Here is a 25,688-nt window from a genome sequence, read left to right as displayed (position 1 = left end):
GCGGCCGAGTGTCGGGTTTATTTGGGAACTGCGTCACGCACGTTCCAGGAGCCAGCGAGTGAGTGAGGCGGTCGGCGGGACGGAATTAAAGCGGTCGCGAGTCCCACCATGGTGAAAGTGGCCTTCAACTCCGCGCTCGGCCAGAAGGCGCCCAAGAAGGATGAGAACAACGAGACGCTGATCATCCCCGAGAAGGTGGGTGAGCTCGCTGTTTCGAGGTGGTCTCCTTTGTGAGGCGAGCGCCGGAGCCGCTTCCGGACGCTTTCACCCGCCCGTGCTTGCGGCGGGTGATCTCGGTGGAGATCGACCTGCCTTCCCTGCCCCTACCTCCCCGTGGGTTGCGGGTGGTGTTCGGCCCTCAGAAGGTAGGGTGGAAGAGTACAGACTTCTGGCCGCGACGGTGGCGGCGCCTGTAAAATGGCTGCCGGTCTAAGAGGCCGCCCTCCTTGTCGGAGCGGACTGCTTCCCTGCCCCCCTCCTGCAAGAAGCAGCGTCGTCACTTTGGAAGCTGGAGTCGGGAAACTCCGGCGTCCACAGTCCACTCCCGACTCCCGAACAGCTGGACTTTGCAGTGGGCGTTTTGTTGTTCTTTACCAGAAGCGATGTTCAGGGTCCTTTCGGTAATTGTTCTGCTTTTGCGTAGGAAACTAGTCTGTTCTGCGATTCCTTGTCTCATACACAAGTCCTCACTATTCCTCAGCACTGTGAGGGGAAGAGCAGCTAGGGAGAAGAAGCATTACCAAACGTTTGGATTTTAAGCAACCTCCAATTTGTTGGAGGAACTGTGGTTAGCCATCATGGGGTGGGGTGGGGGGAGAGAGAAGAAGAAAATTTGATAAGGTTTTGATTCGAAACTCCCCATGCCGACTGCGTGAATTGTGAACATTCTTCCCCTGAAGGTGTAGAATTCCCGAGTGGTCATTACCTTCCATATATACTAAATAGGTTAATCATCTCCAGTTAATTGCCACTAACATTTGAATGGCAGGAGAATGTGTAGGGTTAATGACCACATACAAGTAGGTCAATAGGATTGTTCCAAGAGCCAGCATACAACTTGATGGGCCAAACGGACTTCTACAACATTAGGAAATACAAATGTTATGCATTTTCATTGCCCCTCTCCCCCATAAAGCTGCCAACAACAGAGCTGATCAACTCAAGATCACACCAAAGTAGACAAAGGCATGGAAAATTTAAAAAAGAGCTTATTTCAGCATTAATATTGCAGAATATGAATTAAACAGGGACGTTAATACAGACTGGCAGAAAGCACCAGTTACAAACCACACGTTACACTTATCATTCAAACATGACAACCATGGTCTCCAAATACTTAATGTAATTCACATCCTGATATTTTAAATTTATTTTGCACAAGTTTTAACCTCAACTTGCTCCATGTACAAGTCAAGAAGTCCTGCCTTAACTGCCGCCTCCTTGTACCACACAATTCTTTACCATAATCTGTGTATTACAAGACATAAAACCCAACTGGAGACACAAGAGGCTGTAGATGCTGGAATCTGGAAGACTCAGTGGGTTGAGCAGCATCTGTGGGAAGTGGAGGGGGGGAGTGGGAAAGAAAGGATTTGGCAGTTGGGCCAAGCAGCCTCCTTTCAGTTAGCATATATTTATCCTTGTGCATGTCTTCTTTCCCTTTGATAACATTTGGCATTCTAACCTATCTTAAGTAGATCTTTTCCCCAATTCTAACAATTGAGCGTTTGTAGTTTTTTTTTACAGATGTTTGAGTTATTTCCCAAAAAAAAGTCTCAACCCATTTAATTTGTGGACTTGGTCTTGAAAATCATAATTCATTTCACTTTTGTTGTATTCTCCTATGTTCTACTTAATTCTCCTGAAGGCTAATCCAGTGAGATGTAGCTTGTTTCTTCCAAATATTTTAAATTTGTGGGTGATTTTCAGTTTTTTTTAAATTAGGCATGCCAGTAAATAATGACTTAAGGGGGAGGGGGCACCAGGAATTATAAAGCAACTTTCCAATCTGTACTTTTTTTCTCTACTACATGCTTCCAGAAGTGTATCTTGCAAAATGTTGCTTTGCATTGGACTACTGGTATGATTTGTCAAAGCTCAAAGTTCATTACTTGTTTAAGATTGTCTTAAGAGATTAATCTTAAAAAGGTGCGGTCCCACACTGCCTTTGGGTGTGGAACTTTCAGAAGTTTGCCCCAGTGACTTTATAATGTGATATTCGGAGAGCTTTCAAAATGGTCATGTTCCTGTTACTGTTCTTCTAGGAAATGGAGGTTGTAAGTTTGCAAGAGGCAATCAGAGTATGAACAAGCTGTAAGAGTACGGACTGCAGGCACTGTGCACTACAGTCAAAGGACTGAATGGATGGATAGATTTTAAGTTTGCATCTTTCATCACAAAAGGAAGATTTGTTAAGTTCTTGTTATCAGTGTGCTAAGATGTTAACTTCATTTCTGAAACCTGTTCCTCTTCCAGTAGAAGTATTGAACTATGCTGATTCTAACTACAGAGTGATGTTTCACTACTGTAAAGAAAGTGTACTGACTGGGTATAAAATGTGGTTTGTATTTAGGAGTTTGTGGTTAAGAATGATGTGGTTACATAACACCAGCTTCCCATTGTATAATAAATCTACCTGTATTGTAAAAGGGATAAACTGTGACTCATTTTAACAAGGAATATTTTGAATAATGCATTATCTAAATAGATTTAAAAAATCTAAATAGATAATGAAAAATTCATAGTTTAAGGACAATACAGTTTTGAGTTGTTTAAAGAAACATTGTATTAAATCATTTTTTTGAATTTAGTTGTACTAGGATTGTAAAGGGAAAATTCAGAAAACTGGGAATGTTTGAAGGGTACAGGAGACAGGATAAATGATGAGCCTGTTGTGTTTTGGAATGAAGGGAATATTCTTTATGATGGGGGTAAAGGTGAGGAAGGAGCCACTAGCATCCTTATTTACTTCCGCTTTTTCTCTCTGAGATTAGTAAACTTTTGAGTGTGCTTTTTCATCTCCAGGCCTTTTCCTCTGTTCCTCCCTTCTATTTGCCTGATTTCCTTTCTCAAATCCTCCCCGCTCCTTCATCTTCCATGTTGTTTTTCCAAGCTGCATAAACTGCAAACATGTTTAATCTTTTCTGACCAAACAATAAGGATCCTCATATCCTTCAAAATTATTTTTTAACTTGATCTGTGGCTGTAGCACTCTCAAAACTAATCTAGCTGTACGAATTTATTCCTGTCCCTTAAATACTCATTAAATCTTAGTTTACTATTATCATTTCAATTACATTATTTTCCTAAACCCTTATTCTTTATCTATATTGTTGAGCATGATGTTAACTGAAGATTTACATGTGAGCTTGGTGGAATATTGGCATGTTTTCCAAAGTGAAAATGACTGTCCTGTGGAATAGCACCTTTACAGCTCAATGTCTGACACAGATGTAATGTCTGCTTGAGTTGAAAAGACCAACATGCTACTTACTTATGAACATTATATCCACCTAAGGAGGCTGTTTGTATGCCATATATCTTAAAGTCAAGGATGTTGATGTTTCAAAAATTGTCCCACTCCCCTCTCTCCATCCTCATATCCTTGCACAATTAAAGGATTGCACAGTAGAATTTACCGTTTGAGAATTAAGACCTTCTGAAGCGGAAACTCCTTAGCTTCTACTAATGGGTGGTGCTCCAGTTTTTTGAGCCTGAAGTATGGTGATAACATTAGAGCACAACTATTTTGTGCTTCCTGTCCATAGTGATGTGGAAGCTTGACTAATGTGATAATTCAGTTGTGAGAATCATATTTACTGTGGAAAACTGTATAGCTGAGTTAGCTCTTGGTTCATCATTCCTGCATTACAAAATGGCGTTTTCCCCATGAGCATCATGGGTTAACTGGGTAAAGCGTACTAATAAAGACTACACTGAAATTGTATGTTTTAAAAAAAAACTGATTTTTAGTTGTAAATACCTTTGCATTAGTACAGTTGGATCAAGGCAACTGAACTTTGGTTTATTAGACTTAAAGCAATTTATGTTTGGTGATCTTTGGCATTAAGATAACTTCTTCTTTTATACAGGAGCCAGAGGAGGAGGTTGTGCCATTTAGACATCAATCACGTGTCTGGTGTTGGTGTATGTGCCTGGGACTAGCTCTTATGCTGTCAGGTGTGGTGGTTGGTGGTGCATATCTCTACCGATATTTTATCGTGCAGGTAGGAAAATAACATTTGGTTATTGATCTGTATGACTTTTTAATCGTTACTGTTTTTGCTGGGTGCTCAATTATTTTTGTGTGGTAATTACAGAGCAGAGTTTTTTTTTCTAGTTGGATAAACTAAGACAAGTGAGGAGCTATACTGCCCAAACAATTTTTTTGTTGTGCAAATTATAGAATGTTTTGCAAGTTGGAGCAGGTTATTTCAATGTTAAGCAGTTCAGCTCTTTTTTGTGATTGTGTAGTAGATAGCCAGCCCTGAGAAATGTGTGACAAGAGTTTGGTGGGCAACATGAGGAAGCTGCAAATAATTTAAGAAAAAGCATATTGAGATGTTAAAAACAGATTGTGCAGGAAATATCTAGGGGTCAGGCTGCATCAATGGAGGAGAATCAAAGGAACGTCAGGTGACAGCTTTGCAGGAGTCCTGCACTCAGCTTTGTATTGCCTGCTGCTTTAATTCTTCCTGTTGTCACAGGCCCAGTGCAGCTTGAGCAACATCACCCCAGTACCCATCTGGGCATCTTGTGCAGACTTCTGGACTCAACATTCAGTTCTGCTGCTTAGGATGACTTGATTTTTTTTGATCAGCTTTTGGTAATTTTGAAATCAATCGTCCATGTGTAATATTAACTCGGTGTGTTTTTCATTTCTCTGACATTGGAAGACATGCCTGGTTTAGATTTCACAGCTTGCACATTCTTTTTCTTTCTTTGGTTCTCTTGGCTGTTTTTGTCTTCCAACTGCCTTTATTCAATTCATTCTCAGATAATTTTGATTACAGTTTATCTCCATGGTCAACTTGGTTTCACCCTATCAGAGACATGGCCCTCTCCCCATCCTCCCTGCAGTTTTGCAAACTTCTTTTATTGTCTCTTCAGCTCTGATGAAGAGACTTGAACCTGAAAAAAAGGTCTCTATTTCTGTTCCCACAGCTGTAGTTCGACTTGAGTATTTATAGTGTTTTCTATTATTTTAGATTATATAGAAAATTTTACATGGGATAATCAACAACCAGAGGTCATAGGCCTGCCCATTCACCTCTTCCCTCTTCTCCATCCAGGGTCCCAAACAGTTTCTTCCAGGTGAGGCAGCACTTCACCTGCAAATCTGCTGGGGTTGACTGTTGTATCTGGTGCTGCCAATGTGGCCTCCTCTACACTGTTGATACCCGTCAATAATTGGGAGACTGTTTCGTTGAGCACCTCAACACAATCCGCCACAAGCTGGACTTTCCATTGGGCAGACATTTTAATTCCAATTCCCATTTCAGTTCAAATGTGTCGATCTATGGCCCTCTCTTGTGCCAGGTTGAAGGCACCCTCAGGGTGGAGAAGCAACACTTTATATTCTGTCTGGGTACTCTCCAATCTGATGGCATGAATATTGATTTTCTCCTGTAAACAATTTCCTCCTCCCCACCCCCCTTCTATTTCCCCACTCTGACTTTTTAACTTCTTCTCACTTACCTGTTACTTCTCCTTGGCTCTCCTCCTCCTTAACTTTCTTTTTCTATGGTCCACTCTCCTCTCCTACTAGATTCTTTCTTCACCAGCCCTTGACCTTTCCCACTCACCTGGCTTCACTTATCATCTTCCAGCTAGCCTCTTTCCTCTTCCCCACCTTTTCACTTTGGCATCTTCCCCCTTCCTCTTCAGTCATAAAGAAGGGTCTCAGCCAGAAACATCAACTGTTTACTCTTTTTCATAGATGCTGGCTGACCTGCTGAGTTCCTCCAGTGTTTTGTGTGTGTTGTCATAGACTTGATGTCTTTTGCAAATAATCAAAATGCTTTGTGGAATGAATGGCAAGATCTGGACTGTGTTGCTTGCTAGAGAATCATTGATAACTTTAAAAAGGCAATTATTTAAGTGCTAAGAAGGATAAAGAAAAAAGGGATATGGAAATGGAAATTGAAGAAGTGAGGTTCCGGTTCTGCATAGACTATGATTCTACATTTATTGGTATTTGGAAGAAACAAAACTGGATCTTTTAAAAATATTAAATTGCAAGGAAAGTTGTGTTTCAGTGGATAACTGAAGCACAGGAGCATCATGTTTCTCAAATGTTTCTTTGTATCTTGCGTAACTCCAATTAACTCTTGGAGGGTCGGGACTGCTTTGCCCACTCAACTGCTGCGCTAATGGCTTCAGTGATGGTCTTCAGGACCTGATCATGCCTCCATCAGTACCGTCCCTCACCAAGTGTCCTTGCACAGCTGCTGAGGATGTGCTCCAGGGTTCCTCGCTTGGAGCACAGTGGGCATGCAGATGACTCTGCCTTACCCCATGTTCAGGTTTGATGGGCTTGGAAGCACATTGTACACTGCCTGGATGAGAAATTGGATGCGGTGTGGTTCGGCTTTCCAAAGCTCAGCCCAGGTCACTTTCCTCTCAACCGCATTCTCCCATCTTGTCCAAGCTGCCTGTTCCTTCATTCGTATCGCCTTGCAGGTTCTTATCTCCTCTACTGCTGCTCTCACCTCCTCCTGAACTAGACAGTGCCTTTCCTTCCCTCTGGTGTCCATTTGGGAGTTGGAAAGGATCCTAGCCCAGCTTGGCCTCATGTGACCACTCCCACCAGCCTCCTGTGACGCAGCCTCGCCTCTGCTTCCTGAACAGCTTCCTCTGCCCTCCACTTCCTGCCAGTCCTCACTTGGATCCCTGCTCTAGCCACCTTCGGGTCACTTGAGTCCCTATACTGTACCACTTCTCTGGCTCTTGTTACCTTGAATTCTTCCTCCAAGGATTTGAAGGGCAGTTGCAGTTTGTTGTGGTGTCCATAGAGTGCGATGCTGCTCAGGCTCTTTGGCAGCCCCAACCATATCCTGAGGTGGTTACTAACCCTCCTCTCTGGTCGAGATCGGAACTGCGTAGATGAGGAGGGTCCACAGGATTCTGGGAAGAATGCCATGCTGATACACCCAGGCTTTAAACTTCCCAGGTAGGCCAGACTTGTCCACAGATTTCAGCCAGCCATCCAACTCGGTGCAGGTCGCTTGAATGGATGTCGTGTCCCTTAAAGAGCTGTCAAAAACCTTGCCTAAGCTCTTGACTGGCTTTTCTGTGGTTGGGATGGCTGTGCCTGCGATGCTGAACCGGAACTTTTTCTTCACCTTCCCTTTCTTCAGCATCATCGATCTTGATTTGGCTGGTTTGAAATGCATCCAGACCCACTCCACCAGCTTTTTGAGCCCCTGCAGAATCCACCAGCAGTCTGAGATTGATTCTGTGGTGACTGTGAGGTCATCCATGTGTGCCCTGATAGGTGGTTGCTGTTGAGCAGAATTCATTCTGAGCCCTCTGCACTCTGGTTCAGCAGACTTAGTGAGCACGTTCATGGCTAGGGAGAACAGTGTCACTGAGAAAGAGCACCCTGTGATGATGCCAATCTCCACCTTGTGCCAGGTTGATGTAATTGCTCCTGAAGAGACCCTCATCCTGAAGTTGCTGTAATAATCAGCGATAAGGTCTGATTCTGCTGGGGACGTGATACTTGGTCAGTGTGAGCTGCACCAGCTTGTGCGGAATGGAGCCGTATGCATTTGCCAGGTCGAGCCACAACATTGACAGGTTGCCCTTGTTCTCTCTGGCCTCCTTGATGAGCTGTGTCACCACACCGATATGCTCCAGACAGCCCAGCATCCCTGTAGTGCCACCCTTCTGGACTGATGTATCAATATAGGTGTTCTTTGCTAGGTAGGTGCACAGCCAGTTAGAAGCTGCACTGAAGAAGATCTTCGCCTCAACACACAGCAGGGAGATGATGTGAAGCTGATCTATCTGGGTGGCATTTTCCTCCTTCGGGATCCACACCCCTTCAGCCGCACTCCACTGTTCTGGGATTTTCCCCCTTCTCCAAAAGGTTCTCAGGATCTTCCACAGCCGTAGCAGGAGTTTGGGGCAGTTCTTGTACACTTTGTACTAGGTGCTCCTTGGTCCTGGAGCTGAGCTTGTCCTTGCTTTGCGGATGACCTCTCTGACTTCCTTTAGCTGCAGTTCTGACATGTCGAACTGCACATCTGGTTCAGGTGGGTCATTTAGGATGTTACACTCTCCCAACTCCTGTTCTCTTTCAGAATCATTATATAGCTTCTTCAGATGTTGTTCTATGTCTTCTTGCAAACAGGCCAGTTTCCCACTGTGCTTCTCCCCCAGCAGCTCCTTGGCGAACTTGAAAGGGTTGGCAATAAAGGCAGCACGTTTTCAGGCCCTTTCGCGCCGCCGCCTCCGATGCCACTCTGCCCGGCGGAGGACCCTGATCTTCTTTCGTAGTATGCACATCAGCTGAGCCAGGCCCATGCACTCCTCTTCTCTTGTCTCGTTGTATTGGGACTTCAACGTTTTCATCTCCTGCCTGATGTTGTGGATTCTCAATGCTCTTTGGTTCTTTGAGTAAAGTGTTTTGGAGCCTTGCTTCTCCTCTTCTCCGAACCGTTCAGCTGCGATGCTGACAATGATTGTTGTCGTGGCTTGTAGCTTCCTATCGACCCCTCCCTGCACCGTTGCCTCCAGAATTTGGTCAAAATAAGTTGTGCAAAAAAAAAATCGTGAGGTAATGTTTATGGGTTCAGTGTCCATTTAGAAATCAGATGGCGGAGGGGAAGAAGCTGTTCCTGAATAGCTGAGTGTATGCCTTCAGGCTTCTGTACTTCTTCCTGACAGTTTTTTTAGACGTTCTCAAGTGAACTAGTCTTTGTTTTTTAAAAAAAAAGCTAACCAAATTTGTAGCAGCATCCAAAACTTTTTTAAATTGCTTCTCAAAGAGTTTTTGACATCAGCACTGCTCTGTGAAGAAAGCAGTGTTGTGACCAAATCAGGATTTTTTTTTTACAAGAGAAATGAAACCTCTTATGGATCCAACCATTGCTGGGGCACCATCAGTACAGATGACAACGCAGTTCATCCAAGATGGACCTTTTGTTAGAAAACATAGAAACATAGAAAACCTACAGCACAATACAGGCCCTTCGGCCCACAAAGCTGTGCTGAACATGTCCTTACCTTAGAAACTACCTAGGGTTACCCATAGCTCTCTTTTTCTGAGCTCCATGTACCTGTCCAGGAGTCTTTTAAAAGACCCTATCATATCCGCCTCCACCACCGTTGCCGGCAGGGCATTCCACGCACTCACCACTCTCTGCGTGTTTTTTTTAAAAAAACACCACCAGCACTTACCCCTGACATCTCCTCTGTAACTGTTTCCAAGCACTTTAAAACTGTGCCCTCTTGTGCTAGCCATTTCAGCCCTGCGAAAAAGCCTCTGACTATCCACATGACCAATGCCTCTCATTATCTTGTACACCTCTATCAGGTCACCTCTCATCCTCTGTCACTCCAAGGAAAAAAGTCCGAGTTCACTTTTCCTGGAGATGAAGACAGAACATTAAATATATCTTGACCTTTGCTTGTTTTGGATGGCTCTTTGCAACAGAAAAAGTTTTCTTGAGTTTCACCATCACTTACAAATGCTACAACGTGACATTTATTGGTGAAATCTGTTGACTCATTAACCTGGATAGAGAAGCTGTTTTTCAGTTTATCACACAAAACCTCTTCAGCATCATATGACATGTCATCAATACGTCGACTTATCGTACTGTTTGAGAGTGGCTGCCTTCTTGCCCGAACAAAAACCATGCAAGAGCCCATTCTTGAGCTGCTATATGTGGATGACTGTGCTCCCCTCATGCACACAGAGGATGCGCTATAGGCTGCAGTCACAGTTTGCCAAGGCTGCAAGGGCTTACAGGTTAACGGTCAGTCTGAAGGAAACAATGATTCTCCATCAGAAGCCCTCTCATGGCGTTTACATCCCAGCTCAGATCATTGACGACCACCCTCTCACCACGGTTGAGCAGTTCACCTACCTGGGCAGCGTCATCTCCAGTGCTGCTATGGTAGTAAGGGACATTGACCATCAACCTGCCAGAGCTAGCAGTGCCTTCAGGCACCTTCAGAAATGTGTGGAAGATCCACCAGCTGCATCTGTCTACAAAAATCCGGGTGTACAGGGCTGCCTTCATCATAGCACTGCTATGTCTCTTCTAATATTTGTATATCTGTATCCTTGTAATGCCACTGTGACACTGTAATTTCCAATAAAGTATCTATCTACCTATCTGTACGGCTCCGAAATCCGGGTCTTGTATCGCAAGTGTGACGAAAAACCAAGTTATCAGAAGATTGATGCTGACGAGAGAGATAAGTGAGACAATGGAGAAACATTCAAAATGCTAATAAGAGAGAAGAGAGAGATTAACGAGAAAGAAACACATTTCAGAATATTGACAGACCGGTTGCTTTGAACCTGAACTGTTTGAAGTTTGATGGACAGGCGATACCCCAGCAGGGGGATAAAAAGAACAGGTTCGCTAAGGCACAACAGACACCACGAGATAACGAGACCCTGGAAGAGCAGTGTGCCCCCACAAGTTGGTGGGAGTTGGAGGTCTGGTTCGAGGAAACTGACCATAGACTGACAGGGTGAAAGGAGACGATCGGCGGGAACCTGGTGTGTGTGTCCGTCCTTGCCTGGGTGCCAGGTTCACCGCGGAAGAACAGTTGTATCCGGAACGGAGGGGTCACAGTCGGTGACCACAGAAGACATAAAAGGGTTCTCCCGAAAGCTAACTGCGAAGAACATCAAAGGTCTGTTTGAATCAAAATTTGCATTCTCTCTTTCTCTCCAACGGCACAACAGCGATTACTGCGAACTGTACTAAGCTGAACTGAACTCTGCGTCACTTGAGACTGATCATTTTACCCCTACACTGCAATAGAGCTTGGTTGATTCCTATTACCCTAGTTCTGTGTACATGTGTGTTTTATTATTGCTAACTTGTTGCATTTATATCCTTAGGATTAGAGTACTGTGTTACTTCCTTAATAAAACTTTATTAATTTCTGTTAAACCAGACTCCAACTAAGTCGTCTATTTCTGCTGGTTTGGCAACCCAGTTACGGAGTACGGAACACAAGCAAATCCGATTGCTCGAGCACTTCCATCAGCGCTGCCTCCACTCCATCATGGGTATCAGTTGGCAGGATCGTGTCTCCAACAAGAAGATCCTGGAGAAGGCTCAACTTTCAAGCATTGAAGCCACTTTAGCAGCTCCACAAGGACAACTCCAGGTTACCAAAAGTATTCTATCGAGAATTCTCATGACAAGAGATTGTGGTGCCCTGTGCAAGAGGTACAAAGTCCAACTTAAGCAGCAGCGCTCTCAGGCAAATAATAGAGGTCAATGAGTGGCAGCACCTGGCACGTGACAGAGACCGCTGGAGAATATTGATCTACAAGGCAGCCAGGAATTTTGAGGAATCCAGAAGAGCGACTGCTGAAGAGAAGTGAATACGCAGGAAGGATCCTACTACCCAAGTGCCTTAATGCTCCCTTGTCCCTACTACTTCAGAGTCTGCAGATCCAGAGTTGGTCTCTACAGTCACCAATGATCATGCTGTCGCTCCTAAGGATGCTTCTTCCCTCCTGATCTTCGCAACCGAAGAACCAGCTATCATCGTTGAGTGTGAAACCTTTTCAATTTCTCGTACTGCATCTTATCCTAGCATTTTACCCACGATAATTTTACATGCTGGCGTTATTAGGTTCTCACCAACTGTGTGACTTCATTTTTCTGGGTAATAAGTTCTGCTACGTAAATAACTTGCTTCTTGGATCCTTTTACTGACTGTGACTTCATTAACAAAAGCTTTACTGTTTGTTTTGAGATTCCAATAGCCATTTAAAATAATCAGCACTTTTATGTGTCTGTGATTTATTTGTAAGTTGTTTGCAGACTAGGCACATTGGAATAGGACAACTTGGATCACCAGTCCATGTAAAACCCATCGTTACGTAGCTTTCATGGTAAAGATGGAATTTTTGTGTCTGTTATTGCACTGGTGCAGTGAAATGACTCAAAAGATTGTAATTCCAATATCGCCGCATTGGACTGTCAGATATGTCTGTAAAATACGAGGGTTAATAAAGTTTAAAAATGGGTGAGTCCATATAACGCTCGGAAAACACACTTCATGCTCGTCGGCCTACTGTCCTCCACTCCATGCAATACCACACTCACCAATTATCAGCCTACTGTCCTTCCCTATCTCGGGTCAAAAACTGAGAGTGGATTCAACCAAGTGACCGCAGTCCTACTGTGCACTGCCATACTGGGCTGAGGGACCTCTACTGAGATTGCTAATGGGCTTGCTCAGTCACTGCCCACCACTGCGAGTGATAGCATCGCACGAAGTTCAAAAAGCAATTTTTGTTTTAAATCATGATCTCTCTCAGAACCTTGGTTGAGAAGCCCTGGACTACAGCATGAAGGAAATCTACATTTGAGCTATAACACCTTTTGGATGTGAGGTTAAAGCAAGGCCAGTCTGGTCCCTCAAGTGGACTTAAATTCCCAAGATAGTATTTATGACAAAAAGAGTTGTTTTGTGGAGTCATCTGAATATTTTCACTCATAATATCACCGAGAAAACATTTGTACACTTACTTTCAGAAACGTGCTATTTTTGACAGGCTAGTGCATTTCCTTCAAAGGGCATTTCCTTACTTATAAAATATTTTGGATTATAGTAAAATAGTTGTGAAAGGTTGGTTTTATTTTTTAATTTAGAGATACAATGTGAACTACATCCTTTCGGCCCTTTGAGCTATACCACTCAGCAACCCCTGACAACTCCAATTTAACCCTAAACTATTCATGGGATACTTTACCATGAACAATTAACCTACCCAAAATGTCTTTGGACAATGGGAGGAAACTGAAGGACCCAGATCAAACCTACACATGCCATGGGGAGGTCATACAGAGACACGTTGCAGAAGAAAAGACGCTGGGATATAAACTCTGCCCCAAGTTGCTGTAGCATTGCGCTAACCGCTACGCTACCATTCTAAGTTAATGGAAATCTCGGCGGCACAGAGATTATTTATCCTCCTCTTCCAAACCAGCTTGGTCTAGTTTTGATGGGAAATCTTCGGCTTAGATATCAGATTAGCTGTAATTTAATGGAATTTGTATCAATCTGAGATTTAAAACTCTATTAAGAATTGGGCTGAGGGTGAAGGCTAGAATTTCTGGAGAAAATCTTTAATTTGGTCTTGCATCCTGTATCTCTTCTACTACAATTAATTTGTCTTTTTTGTTTTGCACAATTGAGGACTTGGTAATAAGAACTGATCTACTGAAATTTTCTTGCTGGTTTACTTAGCTGAAACATTGCTTCAGCTTGAATTGGGGTTCTCTTTGAATAGTTAAACTTTGCAGAAATTGGTCCCACAGTTTTAATAGAAATATCATTGATGTTTTGCATTTTCTTTTGTTCCAGGAAGGTGAGGTTTTCTTTTGTGGTCTCAAGTACAGTGATCCTAAAGACTACATTGTCCCTGAAATTGGTGCTGATTCACAAGTAGCTCCATACCAATCAATTGAAGAAAATATTCGAATTTTGGAAAATGATGGAGTTGAGCTGATCAATGTTCTTGTCCCAGAGTTTGCTGATGGTGATCCTGCAGATATTGTTCATGATTTCCATAGGGTATGCTTTAATTGCTACATGTGCATTTAATTACGTTTTGATTTTATTTTTAAAATGTCTTTTGTCATTCTTAAGTGTTTTCAATCAAGTATTTAAAATCTGTATTCCAAGGTGAAACTTTTTTGTGCAATTCGAGCCTTTTTATTGAAAGTGTAATTGTGACAGACAGGATGTTATTATTTGGGAATCAACCAACTAGTTGCTTTTCAAAAAAGGGTGGGTTAAGTCAACATACAGTATTTGAATATTAGGAAACATTTGAAATTGGGCTGAGTATTAAGTATGTATATTTTTTTTTCATTCCTAGGGTTTGACGGCATATCTGGACTTGGGTTTGAATAAATGCTATGTCATTCCACTAAATTCATCCATTGTTATGCCACCACGCAATTTGTCTGAATTGCTAATCAACATCAAGGTACGTACATTTTAACGTTAGTGCAATTAACTTTCTGGTTCTGACCTTTTTATGGCACAATTGAACTTAATGATTGTTTAGTTAATTGTTTCAGATGGAAATTGAAAATGTTTGTTTAGAAAGCATAATCCAACCTCCTGATTTCTTGAATTTGGCATGGTAGGGGAGTTAGATTTTGAGCCTGCTCTCTGTTTAATGTGGCTTAGAAAAAAACATTGAATTTCATTGTATTTAAGGTGGAGTTGGAGTGTCTAGCCCTTAAACTGGCATAGACACTGAGCAACAAAAGTTCCTGTCATAAGAAAATGTGGACCAATTTTTAATTTTTTTTTCTACTTCTTTTGCCCCCCAATATTTATTGGACTTACCTTTTACTCAACTCAATTGCAATTTGGTTAATTTGTTTTAAAGCATTTTTGATAAACAGAGTTTTGAAGAAAAGCCAGACTATGGAAGTAAAGAACCAGAGAAGATTAGGATAGGTTAGTAGTGGTCGGATGAAGCAAAGGGAATTTGATGTCTAGATAGTCAGTGTCTCAGTTTGACAGAAGGAAACAAAGGAACTTTGTATTATTTGAAGACATTAGTTTAATTTCTACTGGACAAGGAAAACAAGTTTTTAGAGAGTTGATAGTAATTAAACTGTACTATATCAATTTTAAGTGCACTTCTCCAATGTAACCTTGAGTTTCTCTTGAGTATTCGTTTTCTCTTGTGTCCCAAGGAAGTGCAGATTGGTAGATTAACCATAATAAATTGTCCCTAGAATAGGTGGATGATATCATTTGAGGTGGATTGATGGGAATTTCTCCCTTCGTTTTGTCCTCAACTACTTTTAGGAAAATCAATTTTTTTTCATTCTCACCTCAATTCCAATTAGATTATATTTTAATGAGTCTTTCTGATAAAACGAGAGGAGGTTTGAAGATTAAAAAGACATAGCAAGTAGTAAAGTACAGGGGAGACTAAGTAAATAGAGTAGTGATCAGATGATGCAAAGAGAATTTCAGGAGGTGGTGGGATGGAAGCGGTACATCGTAGTAGGAGTAAATTTGTTGTTTTGCAGAAACTGGCAATGTTTTTTTGTGCCTGTGCTTTTTATTTGGATATTATTTTGCATGGCTACAGATAAAAGGTCACATTTGTGATGTGTAGATAACGATTGGCCAGGAGGAATGGCACTTGGAGAAAATGTACATCTTTAAAGGCAGACATTCATGAACAATAATCTTGTGGGCCTGAATAGCTGTTTCAAAGTTTTTGAAGATGGTTGCATTGGTTATGATCTTTCAGTTTCCTAGATTCTGGAATGGTCCCAGCCAAATGCAAAGTGGAATTTCAACATAGCTATTGAATAAAGAAAGAAGACTGGGAAAGTAGATTAGTTGACCTTAGCTGAATGGAAAATAATGGAATTTAGTTTTGAACTACAACAAGGTACAAATAACGGCTAGGTTGAGTTGGTAGTTTTGAGAAAAGGGAACTGATGACAAATTTTAGCAGGATAGATGTTGACAACCACTGTTGTCATGTATTTGTGCTTCCTTAAGCTTTTGATAACACTTTCACAATAGGATTGCTAGCAGGAATCGGCAGACTACCAAATCTAGAGTTGATAATTCCACATTAAGGATGAATAAAATATTGGACAGGAAAAGAATCAGAATTTATTATCTATTGAAGGAAGATAAAATATTGGGCATAGATTTAGAGGCAAGTGTGTAGAAGGCCCTTTTCAATCCTCAGCTGCATATTTTGGTGAAAGATTGGAGACCTGCTTATGTTTTACCATTGTTTAGAAGAAGGGTATTTGCAGGCTACTTTAATGGTCAAATTATTGACATCCGTTCTATGGAATGCTGTAATCCATTTAGAAAGGCACAGATTTAAGAGAAGTAGGGAAAGTGCAAGTCTTTTTGCTTTGGGGAATTTGGGGTTGTGTTTGTAGTTCAGGGATTATAATAAAGCTGTTCATTACATTCAACATGGTGAAAATGTGAAAGTTCATGTGGCAATTGAATTCAACAACATTGTGGCAGCAGTGCAGGGTTTTTGAAGCTCTTGTGTGATAAAGGTGTTATGAAAACAATGTCCTTGGCAATGTTAAATGATCAGGATGTTTTAGCAAAACGTAGGGAATGCAGATACAAAATATTAGCTGTATGATTGTCAATAGGTTGGATGACAATAGACTGCAGGAAGATATAGATGGTCTGCAATGTGGCAAATGGAATGTAATCCAGGCAATTGTGAGGTATTAGATTTGGGAAGCTGCCACCAGTGATACACATTGAATATCAGAAAAAGGAGCATGAAGGATTTCTATCTACAATACTTGGAGAATTACAGGATATCATAAAAACTATAACTTTCTTACCTCATCAAGAATCTCATATCAGAGCAGGGAGTTAAAACTAATATACCACACACATTACATACCAATTGGAGTACTGCATACAGTTCTAGTTGAAGCAATTAAAGAAAAGAAAGCTGTTTGAATTGTCTCAAATTTATTGTTTCAGATGGCTAACATCTGTAGTTTTGTTTTATGAATTTGCTACAGACCTTTAGAATTAGTGGTGAAAGGTAGAATTAGGCTAGCTGGCCTTTTAATTGACTGGCAGAAATGGCCATACTCTGTCAATTTTTTTTTGTGATTTCAGATTTGGATCAAATAGTGGGATTGGGGAAGCTTATTAAATCCAAGTAAAGTTCCTACTAAGTTGATTAATTGTGTCAACTCGTGCATAATGAATATCAAAATGTGGATCAAATTGACAGAAGAAGTCTGTTAGGATGTGGATGATTCGTATCTACTTTTTATTTTGGGCAAAGTTGCAATGTAATTCAAACAAATTAAAACATTGAAAAAGAAATGCATAGAGATTAGAAGTGTCTGCATTTGGAGAGCAGAAATAGTGAGTACAGTAGGCTGAAGATTTCATACTGTTCTCTTAATGAAACTTGTTTTCCTTCGTCCTCCTGTTTTGCTCCAAGGGAATTTGAATGCAGTGATCTGATTTACATAAAATAAAAAATCCAGACATTTCCTCAAAATTCCAGTTCTAGAGTACCTACGTAAAGAATGCTGGTACTTTTCAGTCTGCCTGCCTTAGCACCCCAGAAAGACTGGCTCAGGTAAATCCCGTGAGCTAAATACTGACTTTTTTTTACCCTGACATATACCTTGCAGGTCAAGGGAACTGCTTTTTGTATGATTTTTGAGTGACCCATAGACAATACTATTAGATCGTCTTTTCAAGAACGTGCCAAGATGGTATGATGAATTTGCCAAGCTATGTGCAGTTGCAAACATTTATTTTCCTTCGCCTTCTTGAAGATACCTTTTTAGGTATGGTTCCTTGAGTTCTAGTTTCCCAGTTATTTCAATTGCATGTTATTAATTTGGTATTCTTATTGAGCCCTATTCTGTTATGCATGTAGCTAAGGTTACTGGATACTCAAGGAGTATAGTTTTTCTTTATATGCAAGGCACTTGATTGAAAATATCCTTAATTTATTTGAACAGGCTGGCACTTATTTGCCTCAGTCTTACTTGATCCATGAAGAGATGGTGGTTACTGATTATATTGAAAATGTGGATGAGCTTGGATTCTTTATCTCACGCCTTTGTCGTGGGAAGGAGAGCTTCAAGCTTCAACGCAGAGATTCTGTGAAAGGTAAATTAATACATTTTGTGCAATTTTTATGTGACAAAGCTTTCTTTAAATGTAACCAATTCAACAATTTCAAGCTAAAGATTTAATGTTTCCATGCGAGGCGTCTTTAAAGATTCATTTGTTCTAATGTGTCTATTTTGTCAGTTTCAGGGTCAAACATTTTGCTTAACTAGTGGTGTTTCATTTTGTAGTGTAACAGGTCCATTCCTGGTTTGTGGTGCATAGTCCACATACAGAGGCAGCACGCATGAATTCTCTTTACACGCTGTAGCATTAAATTACCCCACATGAAATCAGCTCATTAACCTTGCTATATCAAAAGTGGTTCTATTTGTCCCAATTTTCCCCTAGATGCCAGCTTTATCCCTCCCAGGCTTGCTGTTGATTGATTGTCTACAACATTCAATATCACCTTGGGTTCTTCACAGTCACTAAATTATTGTCCACTGCATTTTGGCACTTTAATGGTCTCCTATAGCTTCTCCTTTGTTCAATCCAAACATTTCCTTCATTTTAAAGGTATTTCCTCTTGGACAGATCATCTGTAAGGGGAACAGTACCATATTCTCTGCTATTTGACCAATCACTCATTACTGAATGGCTGCTTTTCTCTGCAGAATTTTTGGTGTCCTTTGGTTGCCCTTAATGGGACGAATTACACTGGACAACACAATTTTTTGGAAGTGTTGCTTCCTCAGAAATGTTTTTTGTTTATGATAGACCAGTTGAAGGTGAAAACAAATATAATTTCAGATTACTTGTATCACATAGGAATTTGGAAAAACAAGAAATTAACTTCTTTTGAATATAATGCAGTTAATTGCATAAAGGTGCTGATGATTTGCAATAGTTCAACTAAGCTAAAAATGTTTTGTTGATGATTTTCATTTGTACTCAGTGTCTAAGGCTTCTTGCTCGTGTCCAACAATAATCAGTCCTCATTGATGGATTCTAGTTGCCTTGATACCATTTCTCCACGACCCCAGTGCCCTTGTGAAACCTTTCACCATGCTTGTCACTGACAGCACCAAGATTTGCAGGAAAGAAGACTAAATGGGAATGCAGAAAATGAATATTTAGTGACCTGTCATGGTTTTGTATGCTTGAAGCATGTTGTCAACCAGCTGCACGTAGCTTAGTGCTCTGTATTTAGAAACATAGAAAACCTACAGCACGATACAGGCCCTTCGGCCCACAAAGTTGTGCTAAACATGTCCCTACCTTAGAAATTACTAGGGTTACCCACAGCCCTCTATTTTTCTAAGCTCCATGTACCTATCCAAAAGTCTCTTAAAAGACCCTATCGTAATCACCTCCACCACCGTTGCCGGCAGCCCATTCCACGCATTCACCACTCTCTGCGTGTAAAAAAAAACAAACAAACAAACAAACAAACAACAACTTACTGCTGACTTCTCCTCTGTACCTACTCCCAAGCATCTTAAACCTGTGCTCTCTTGTGGCAGCCATTTCAGTCCTGGGAAAAAGCCTCTGACTATCCACACAATCAATGCCTCTCATCATCTAGTTGTTAAGAAAACTTTTAAAAGTACACTTGAATATCTGCCATGCAATTTTCCCCGGTCCCACTAGAAGTTCTTCGAATTACCTGTCATTGAAGACCTATCTGTCTTGGACCAACAAGAATGCCTTCCTTAATCTTGACACAGGTTATTCTGGGAGATATGTCTCAAGTATTGAAATCCTTCACAGAAATTTATAGCCTTTCTAAAGTATGGTCTGCCTCAACATTCTCAGGCAGGCCTAGACAAGATAGAATACTTTTTTTAGCTTACGTTACAGGCAACATTTTAATTGTCCTGAATTATGAATTAAAATAACAAATCTAGGTGATATAGAAAAAAGATTAGTGGTAGGGAAATTACATGAGGATTTATTTTTCTCATGATTTTTATTTTAAATGATCAGCAGCCCAAAATCCATAAGATACACCCAAAAGTATTCAGGAAGTAAAATCTTTATTGTCCAGTGATATTGCAGTTCAGTCAAAAGAATGAGTTTAACATAATTCCTGACTGCTTGTATTTATAAAACCCAGATAGCAACTCATCCTACCATTTACAAGTTCTTAGGCCTCTCTTTTTTGTGTTATTTTACAATAATTTGTTTTGATTTTCCAACTCATTCTCCCAAGTAATATATTTGCATTGAGTTATCACCCATCCCACAAGAAGTCTGCAACTCATTGATCCACATTACCATTACTATATATGAGTTTTATTTTCGTTCGTCCATGCTATTTAACTGGCTGGAGTATTCACCGATGTCTTTAACTTCTTACTTTTGCATTCTAAGGTACCCACCTGCTTCCAGCAGACTTTAATTATAACAGTGCCTAAAAAAGAATGTGGTAACCGGCCTTAATGACTATCGTCCAGTTACATCCACTGTGATGAAATGTTTTGAGAAATTGGTGATGAAACATGTCAACTCCTGCCTGAGAAGCGACTTGAAGCTGTGCTGGTTTGCCTAGAGACACAACTCAGGGATCAGGGGGTATGGAGGGAAGGCTGGGGCGGGGTTCTGAGTTGGATGATCAGCCATGATCATAATAAATGGCGGTGCAGGCTCGAAGGGCCGAATGGCCTACTCCTGCACCTATTTTCTATGTTTCTACAACAGGTCAACTGTAGATGCCAATTCATTGGCTCTTCAGTCAACCCTAGAACATCTGGACATTGAAGATGCATACTTCAGGATGTTCTTCATTGCCTACAGTTCAGCATTCAATACTATCATCCCCTCAAAAATAATCAATAAGATTCAGGACCTTGGCTTCAATACCTCCTTGTGCAACTGGATCCTTGATTTAATCACTTGCGGACCCCAGTCAGTTTGGATTGGCAATTAACATGTCCACTGTCTCCAGCAGCACAGGTGCACCATGAGGCTATGTGCTTAGCATCTTGCTCTACTTTCTTTACACTTATGACTGTGAGGCTAAGCGTAGCTCCAATGCCATATTTAAATTTGCTGACGACACCACTGTCATTGTCCAAATCAAAGGTGGTAATGATCTTGATATAGGAGGGAGATTGGAAATCTGGCTAAGTGGTGCCACAACAACCTCTTGCTCAGTGCAACACCAGGGAGCTGATTCTGACTTCATGAGGAGGAAACCAGAGGTACACAAGCCAGTTCTCATCAGGTGATTAGAGGTAGAGGGGGTCAGGTCAAGAACTTCAAATTCTTTGGTTTTGCCATTTCAGAGGATCCGTCCTGGGTCCAGCACGCAAGTGCCATTACAGAGAAATCACAACAGTGCGTCTACTTCCTTAGAAGCTTGCGAAGATTCAACATATCATTTAAAGTGTTGACAAACTTGTGTGTGGTGGAAAGTATATTCACTGGTTGCCTCATGGTCTGGTATGGAAACACCAATGCTATTGAACCTACAAAAGTTGTGGATATGGCCCAGTCCATCATGGGTAAAGCCCTCACCACCATTGAGCATGTCTACAAGGAGAACTGTTGCAGGAAAGCAACATCCATTAACAATCCCCACCACCCAGATCATGCTCTCTTCCCGCTGCTTTCATCAAGACCCATATCACTCAGTTATGAAACAGTTAATACTCCTCAGCTGTCGGGCTGTAGAAACACTGGGGATCAGTCACCCCATCACTGAACTGTTCCTTCAACCTGCGGTCTCACTTTCAGGACTCTTCATGTCATGTTCTCAATATTTATTGCTTATCTATTTTTTTATTATTTCCCCTTCTGTATTTCTACATTTTGTTGTCTTTTGCTTGTTGATTGTTTGTTGGTCATGTCCTATTGTTTCTTGTATTTACTGTGAATGCCTGCAAGAAAATTAATCTCAGGGTTGTATATGGTGACATATATGTTCTTTGGTAATAAATATACTTTGACTTTTGAATTGATATTCACCAGGGAATTAAGTGCATTCCTGTAAGTGAAAAAAGGACCATAAGATACAAGAGCAGAAGTGAGCCATTGGTATCGAGCCTACTCCACAATAAAATAAGTTTGCAGCTCATCTTTTGATTTAGCATACAGTCCCTATAAACCCCCTTAGAAGTTTTCATGTTTTATTGTTTTACAACATTGAATACCAGTGGATTTAATTTGGCTTTTTTGGCACTGGTCAACAGAATGGACTCTTTTGTGTCAAAGTGAAAACAAATTGGTATAAATTTATTACAATTATGGAACACAAAATAATTGATTGCATTAATTATTCACCCCCTTCAAGTCAATATTTAGTGATGCACCTTTGCCAGCAATTACAGCTGTGAGTCTGTGTGGATAGGTCTATCAGCTTTGCATATCTGGACACTAAATTTTCCCCATTTTTCTTTACAAAACTGCCTGATCTCTGTCAGATTGCATGTGGATTGTGAGTGAGAAGCCCTTTTCAAGTCTGGCCACAAACTCTCAATTGGATTGAGGTCTTGGCCACGCCAGGACATTGACTTTGTTGCTTTTAAGCCATTCCTGTGTAGCTTTATGCTTGAGGTCATTGCCTTGCTAGAGAACAAAGTTTCTCCCAAGTCACAGTTCTCTTGCAGACTGCATCAGGTTTTCCCTGTATTTTGCTGCATTCATTTTACCTGCTACCTTCACAAGCCTTCCTGGGATTGCTGCAGTGAAGCATCCCCACAGCATGATGCAGCCACCACCATGCTTCACGGTAGGGATGGTGTATTTTTGATGATGTGTGGTGTTTTCGCTTATGCCAAACTTAGCGTTTAGTCTGATGGCCAAAAAGCTCAATTTTGGTTTCATAGAACCTTCTTCCAGCTGACTTCAGAGTCTCCCACATGCCTTCTGGCAAACCCTAGCCAAGATTTTATGTGAGTTTTTGGCAGGGTTGCAAACCGACAAGAGTAGCAGTCAAATACCTTGAGCTTACCCCGAGAAAGACTACAATGACCATGAAGCCTTGCGTGGGCACCAGTGCGCATGCGTGACTAGCGCATGCGTATATGTGCCGATTTTTCTCTACAAATCGTTTTTGGCGATTCTGTTTGGGAGGGGGGTTAATCACGACCAGAATATAGGTGATAAGGTGCTAATACACTCAATTTCGTTTCTAAAAGAGTTTATCTAACGAATTTAACATTAAACACACAGCACATATTTTCCTCGCATGAATATAGTGATAAGTCAATTATCAGGGGAGGACAGGGGAGCTTGAAGTAAGTGTTGAACAAACTTCCAGTAGAAGTGGTAGAGGCAGGTTCGATATTATCATTTAAAGAACAATTGGATAGGTATATGGACAGAAAAGGAATGGAGGATTATGGGCTGAGTGCAGGTTGGTGGGACTAGGTGAGAGTAGCATTCGGCACGGAGTAGAAGGGCAGAGATGGCCAGTTTCCGTACTGTGAATGTTATATGGTTATATAAGTCACTTATAATTCAATAGCATCATCACATTTTAAGTAACATTTGAATATTAAACACACAGCACATACTTTCCCCGTATGAACATATAAAATCATTGCAATGCACCAATATCACTGAATCAGTGGGAGCCCTGGGCTTGTTTCCCTGCAACAAGACGGTCCCATTGAGGGGTGATGGGAGACAGCGATACGCGAAGGGGGTTCTTTATGTCCAGTCTATTCCGCAATTTAGTTTTCGTTGCATTCATTGCAGAGATATGCTGGAAATGGAAGCAACGTTTTCAGTGCTTTCGTGGCTATCTCAGGATATTTAGCCTTGACTTTGATCCAGAATGCCGGCAGAGATGTTATGTCAAGCATACTTTTCAGCCCACTGTCATTTGCAAGCTCGAGGAGTTGATCTCCTTCCCGCGCTGACATGGATGACGTGTGTGTAATGACCTCGTGTGCATTCAAGCTCAACAGTAGGCGTGACAGGGAATGAGGAAAGGTGCAGCTGACTCATATTGCCAAATCATATCGTTTCCTCGCAGCCCGGTAGCTCCTGCTTTGCGGCCCAGTGGTTGGGGACCACTGCTCTAGGCAGATTGACAGCAACACCATATTCTTGACATTTTTTTGATTGGCTTAACTGTACTCCAAGCGATATTCAGTGACTCGAAATTTTTCTTGTATCCATCTCATGACTTGTGCTTTTCAATAACCTTTTTGCGGAGTTGCTTGGAGTGTACTTTGGTTTTCATAGTGTAGTTTTTACCAGGATACGACACACCAGCAGTCAGACTTTCCAGGTCCAGGTATATTTTTTTACTCTAATCAACTGAAACACCTTGACTGCATACGGTGATCTCCATTTAACTAATTATGTGACTTAACCAATTGGCTGCTCCAGTGATGTCATATTAAAGGAGATCAATACTTATGCAATCAAGTAATTTGTGGTTTTATATTTGAATTAATTTGGATCACTTTGACATGAAAGATTCTTTTTCTGTTGATCATTGTCAAAAAAGCCAAATTAAATCCATTGTGATTCAATGTTGTAAAACAAGATAACATGAAACTTCCAAGGGGGCGAATACTTTTTATAGGCACTCTGGTGCCTCAATTCAAAAAGAACAAACGTTGTTGGTCAAGTTGAATTTATTGTTACATGCACAAACGTGGTGAGGTACAAGCAAAGTGAGAAGTTTGCAGCAGCATCACAGGCATGTAGTACTGACAACAACATTGAATTTACTTATCACGTGGTTAGCTAGCGTTCAGGATACCACTGTTTTCTTACTGCTTTTCCTGATGCATAAACAGATAACACAGCATTGCATTACAGAAAATAGTGATACAGGTTGCTTTTTAAGTATGCAGCAGCCCCTCAGTTATCTGTACTGAGAGAGTTTCTGTAGGAATGATTAGCTGGAGGTAGATTTTGAGAAATGTTTTGAACATGGAGTGGCAACAAGCTTAAAGGGTTGTTGGAGAAAATGTCTTCAAATTGAAGACCAACGAAAATTCTCAGCACTATCATCCCTCATTTTGGGGGAGGAGAGATGACAAAGTTGGTCATAATGGGGGGAAATGCAGATGTTGTACTTAATGGCTAGATGGTGTGGATTTGGATATTGGTTGCTGTTGAGCATTAAGGCAAATGTGGCTAGCAGTTTCAGGCAAGCTAAAACTGGCAGTCAAGCAAAATTATTGAAATGTACTGAATTATTCATCACTTATCTGGTATTCAGCTGCTGGTTAATCAATAACCATGCTTTAAGGTAATTCTGTGGCATGTTAAATTGAAATCTGCCTTGCAATCTGAAGAATTTAGGTGACTTTATTTCAGTTTGTCTCCGTATGTAGGCAGTGTTCTCCATTTAACAATTGTTTTTTTTTCTTTTCTCCAGGAATCCAAAAGCGGAATGCATTGAAGTGTTTCAAGATTCTTCATTTTGAAAGTAAAGTTGCAGTTGAAACTCGTGTCTGTGAACAATAATTGCAGAAGACAATCTGGTGCAGCTCCATATTGAGCCCACAAATCATTTTTTCTTGGTGTGCAATGCATTTTTCTTTTTTTTTAGTGCTGTAAACAGGGTTTACTTTTAAAATTTTCATCTCTGCTTAAATACTATCAGAAGTGTAAGATGCAGGTAGATGTTTAAAGATATGATTAGTAGTTTGTGAGAAGGATAATGCCAATATTTCTATTTGTTTTAATAGTGGGCTATATTATTAGACTGGAATTAATACTTTTTTGACTTGTGTGGGAAGGAACTGGAGAATTCCCCACTTTTTCCTCAAATATCTACAATCTATATTCTAGGCACAGTGGATAAGGTGAAAGAGAACATAATATGGTAAATGCATTTGACTAATTGCTAATTTGTGTATATAATCTTAAGTACAATAAAAAAAATAAAATGG

At 40.9% G+C, this 25,688-nt stretch overlaps 1 protein-coding gene across 1 annotated transcript; it reads left to right on the top strand.

The window, feature by feature from the left end:
- Positions 1-25,688, top strand: LOC140199169 (integral membrane protein 2B-like). Its single transcript, XM_072260796.1, has 6 exons — positions 1-195; positions 4,092-4,226; positions 13,576-13,785; positions 14,093-14,203; positions 17,733-17,883; positions 25,172-25,688. The coding sequence occupies exons 1-6, from the start codon at positions 109-111 to the stop codon at positions 25,258-25,260; spliced, it is 783 nt and encodes a 260-aa protein (XP_072116897.1). The 5' UTR covers positions 1-108; the 3' UTR covers positions 25,261-25,688.

Source organism: Mobula birostris, chromosome 6 (genome assembly GCF_030028105.1).
Source record: "Mobula birostris isolate sMobBir1 chromosome 6, sMobBir1.hap1, whole genome shotgun sequence".
Lineage (NCBI taxonomy): Eukaryota > Metazoa > Chordata > Chondrichthyes > Myliobatiformes > Myliobatidae > Mobula > Mobula birostris.
The sequence above is the reverse complement of the archived record's forward strand: the minus strand, read 5'-3'. Positions and strand labels throughout refer to the sequence as shown.

Coding starts and splice junctions, on each gene's coding strand:
- LOC140199169 (XM_072260796.1), top strand. CDS start 109: ATGGTGAAAGTGGCCTTCAACTCCGCGCTCGGCCAGAAGGCGCCCAAG. Junction 4,227..13,575: donor ACCGATATTTTATCGTGCAG/GTAGGAAAATAA, acceptor CTTTTGTTCCAG/GAAGGTGAGGTTTTCTTTTG. Junction 17,884..25,171: donor ACGCAGAGATTCTGTGAAAG/GTAAATTAATAC, acceptor TCTTTTCTCCAG/GAATCCAAAAGCGGAATGCA.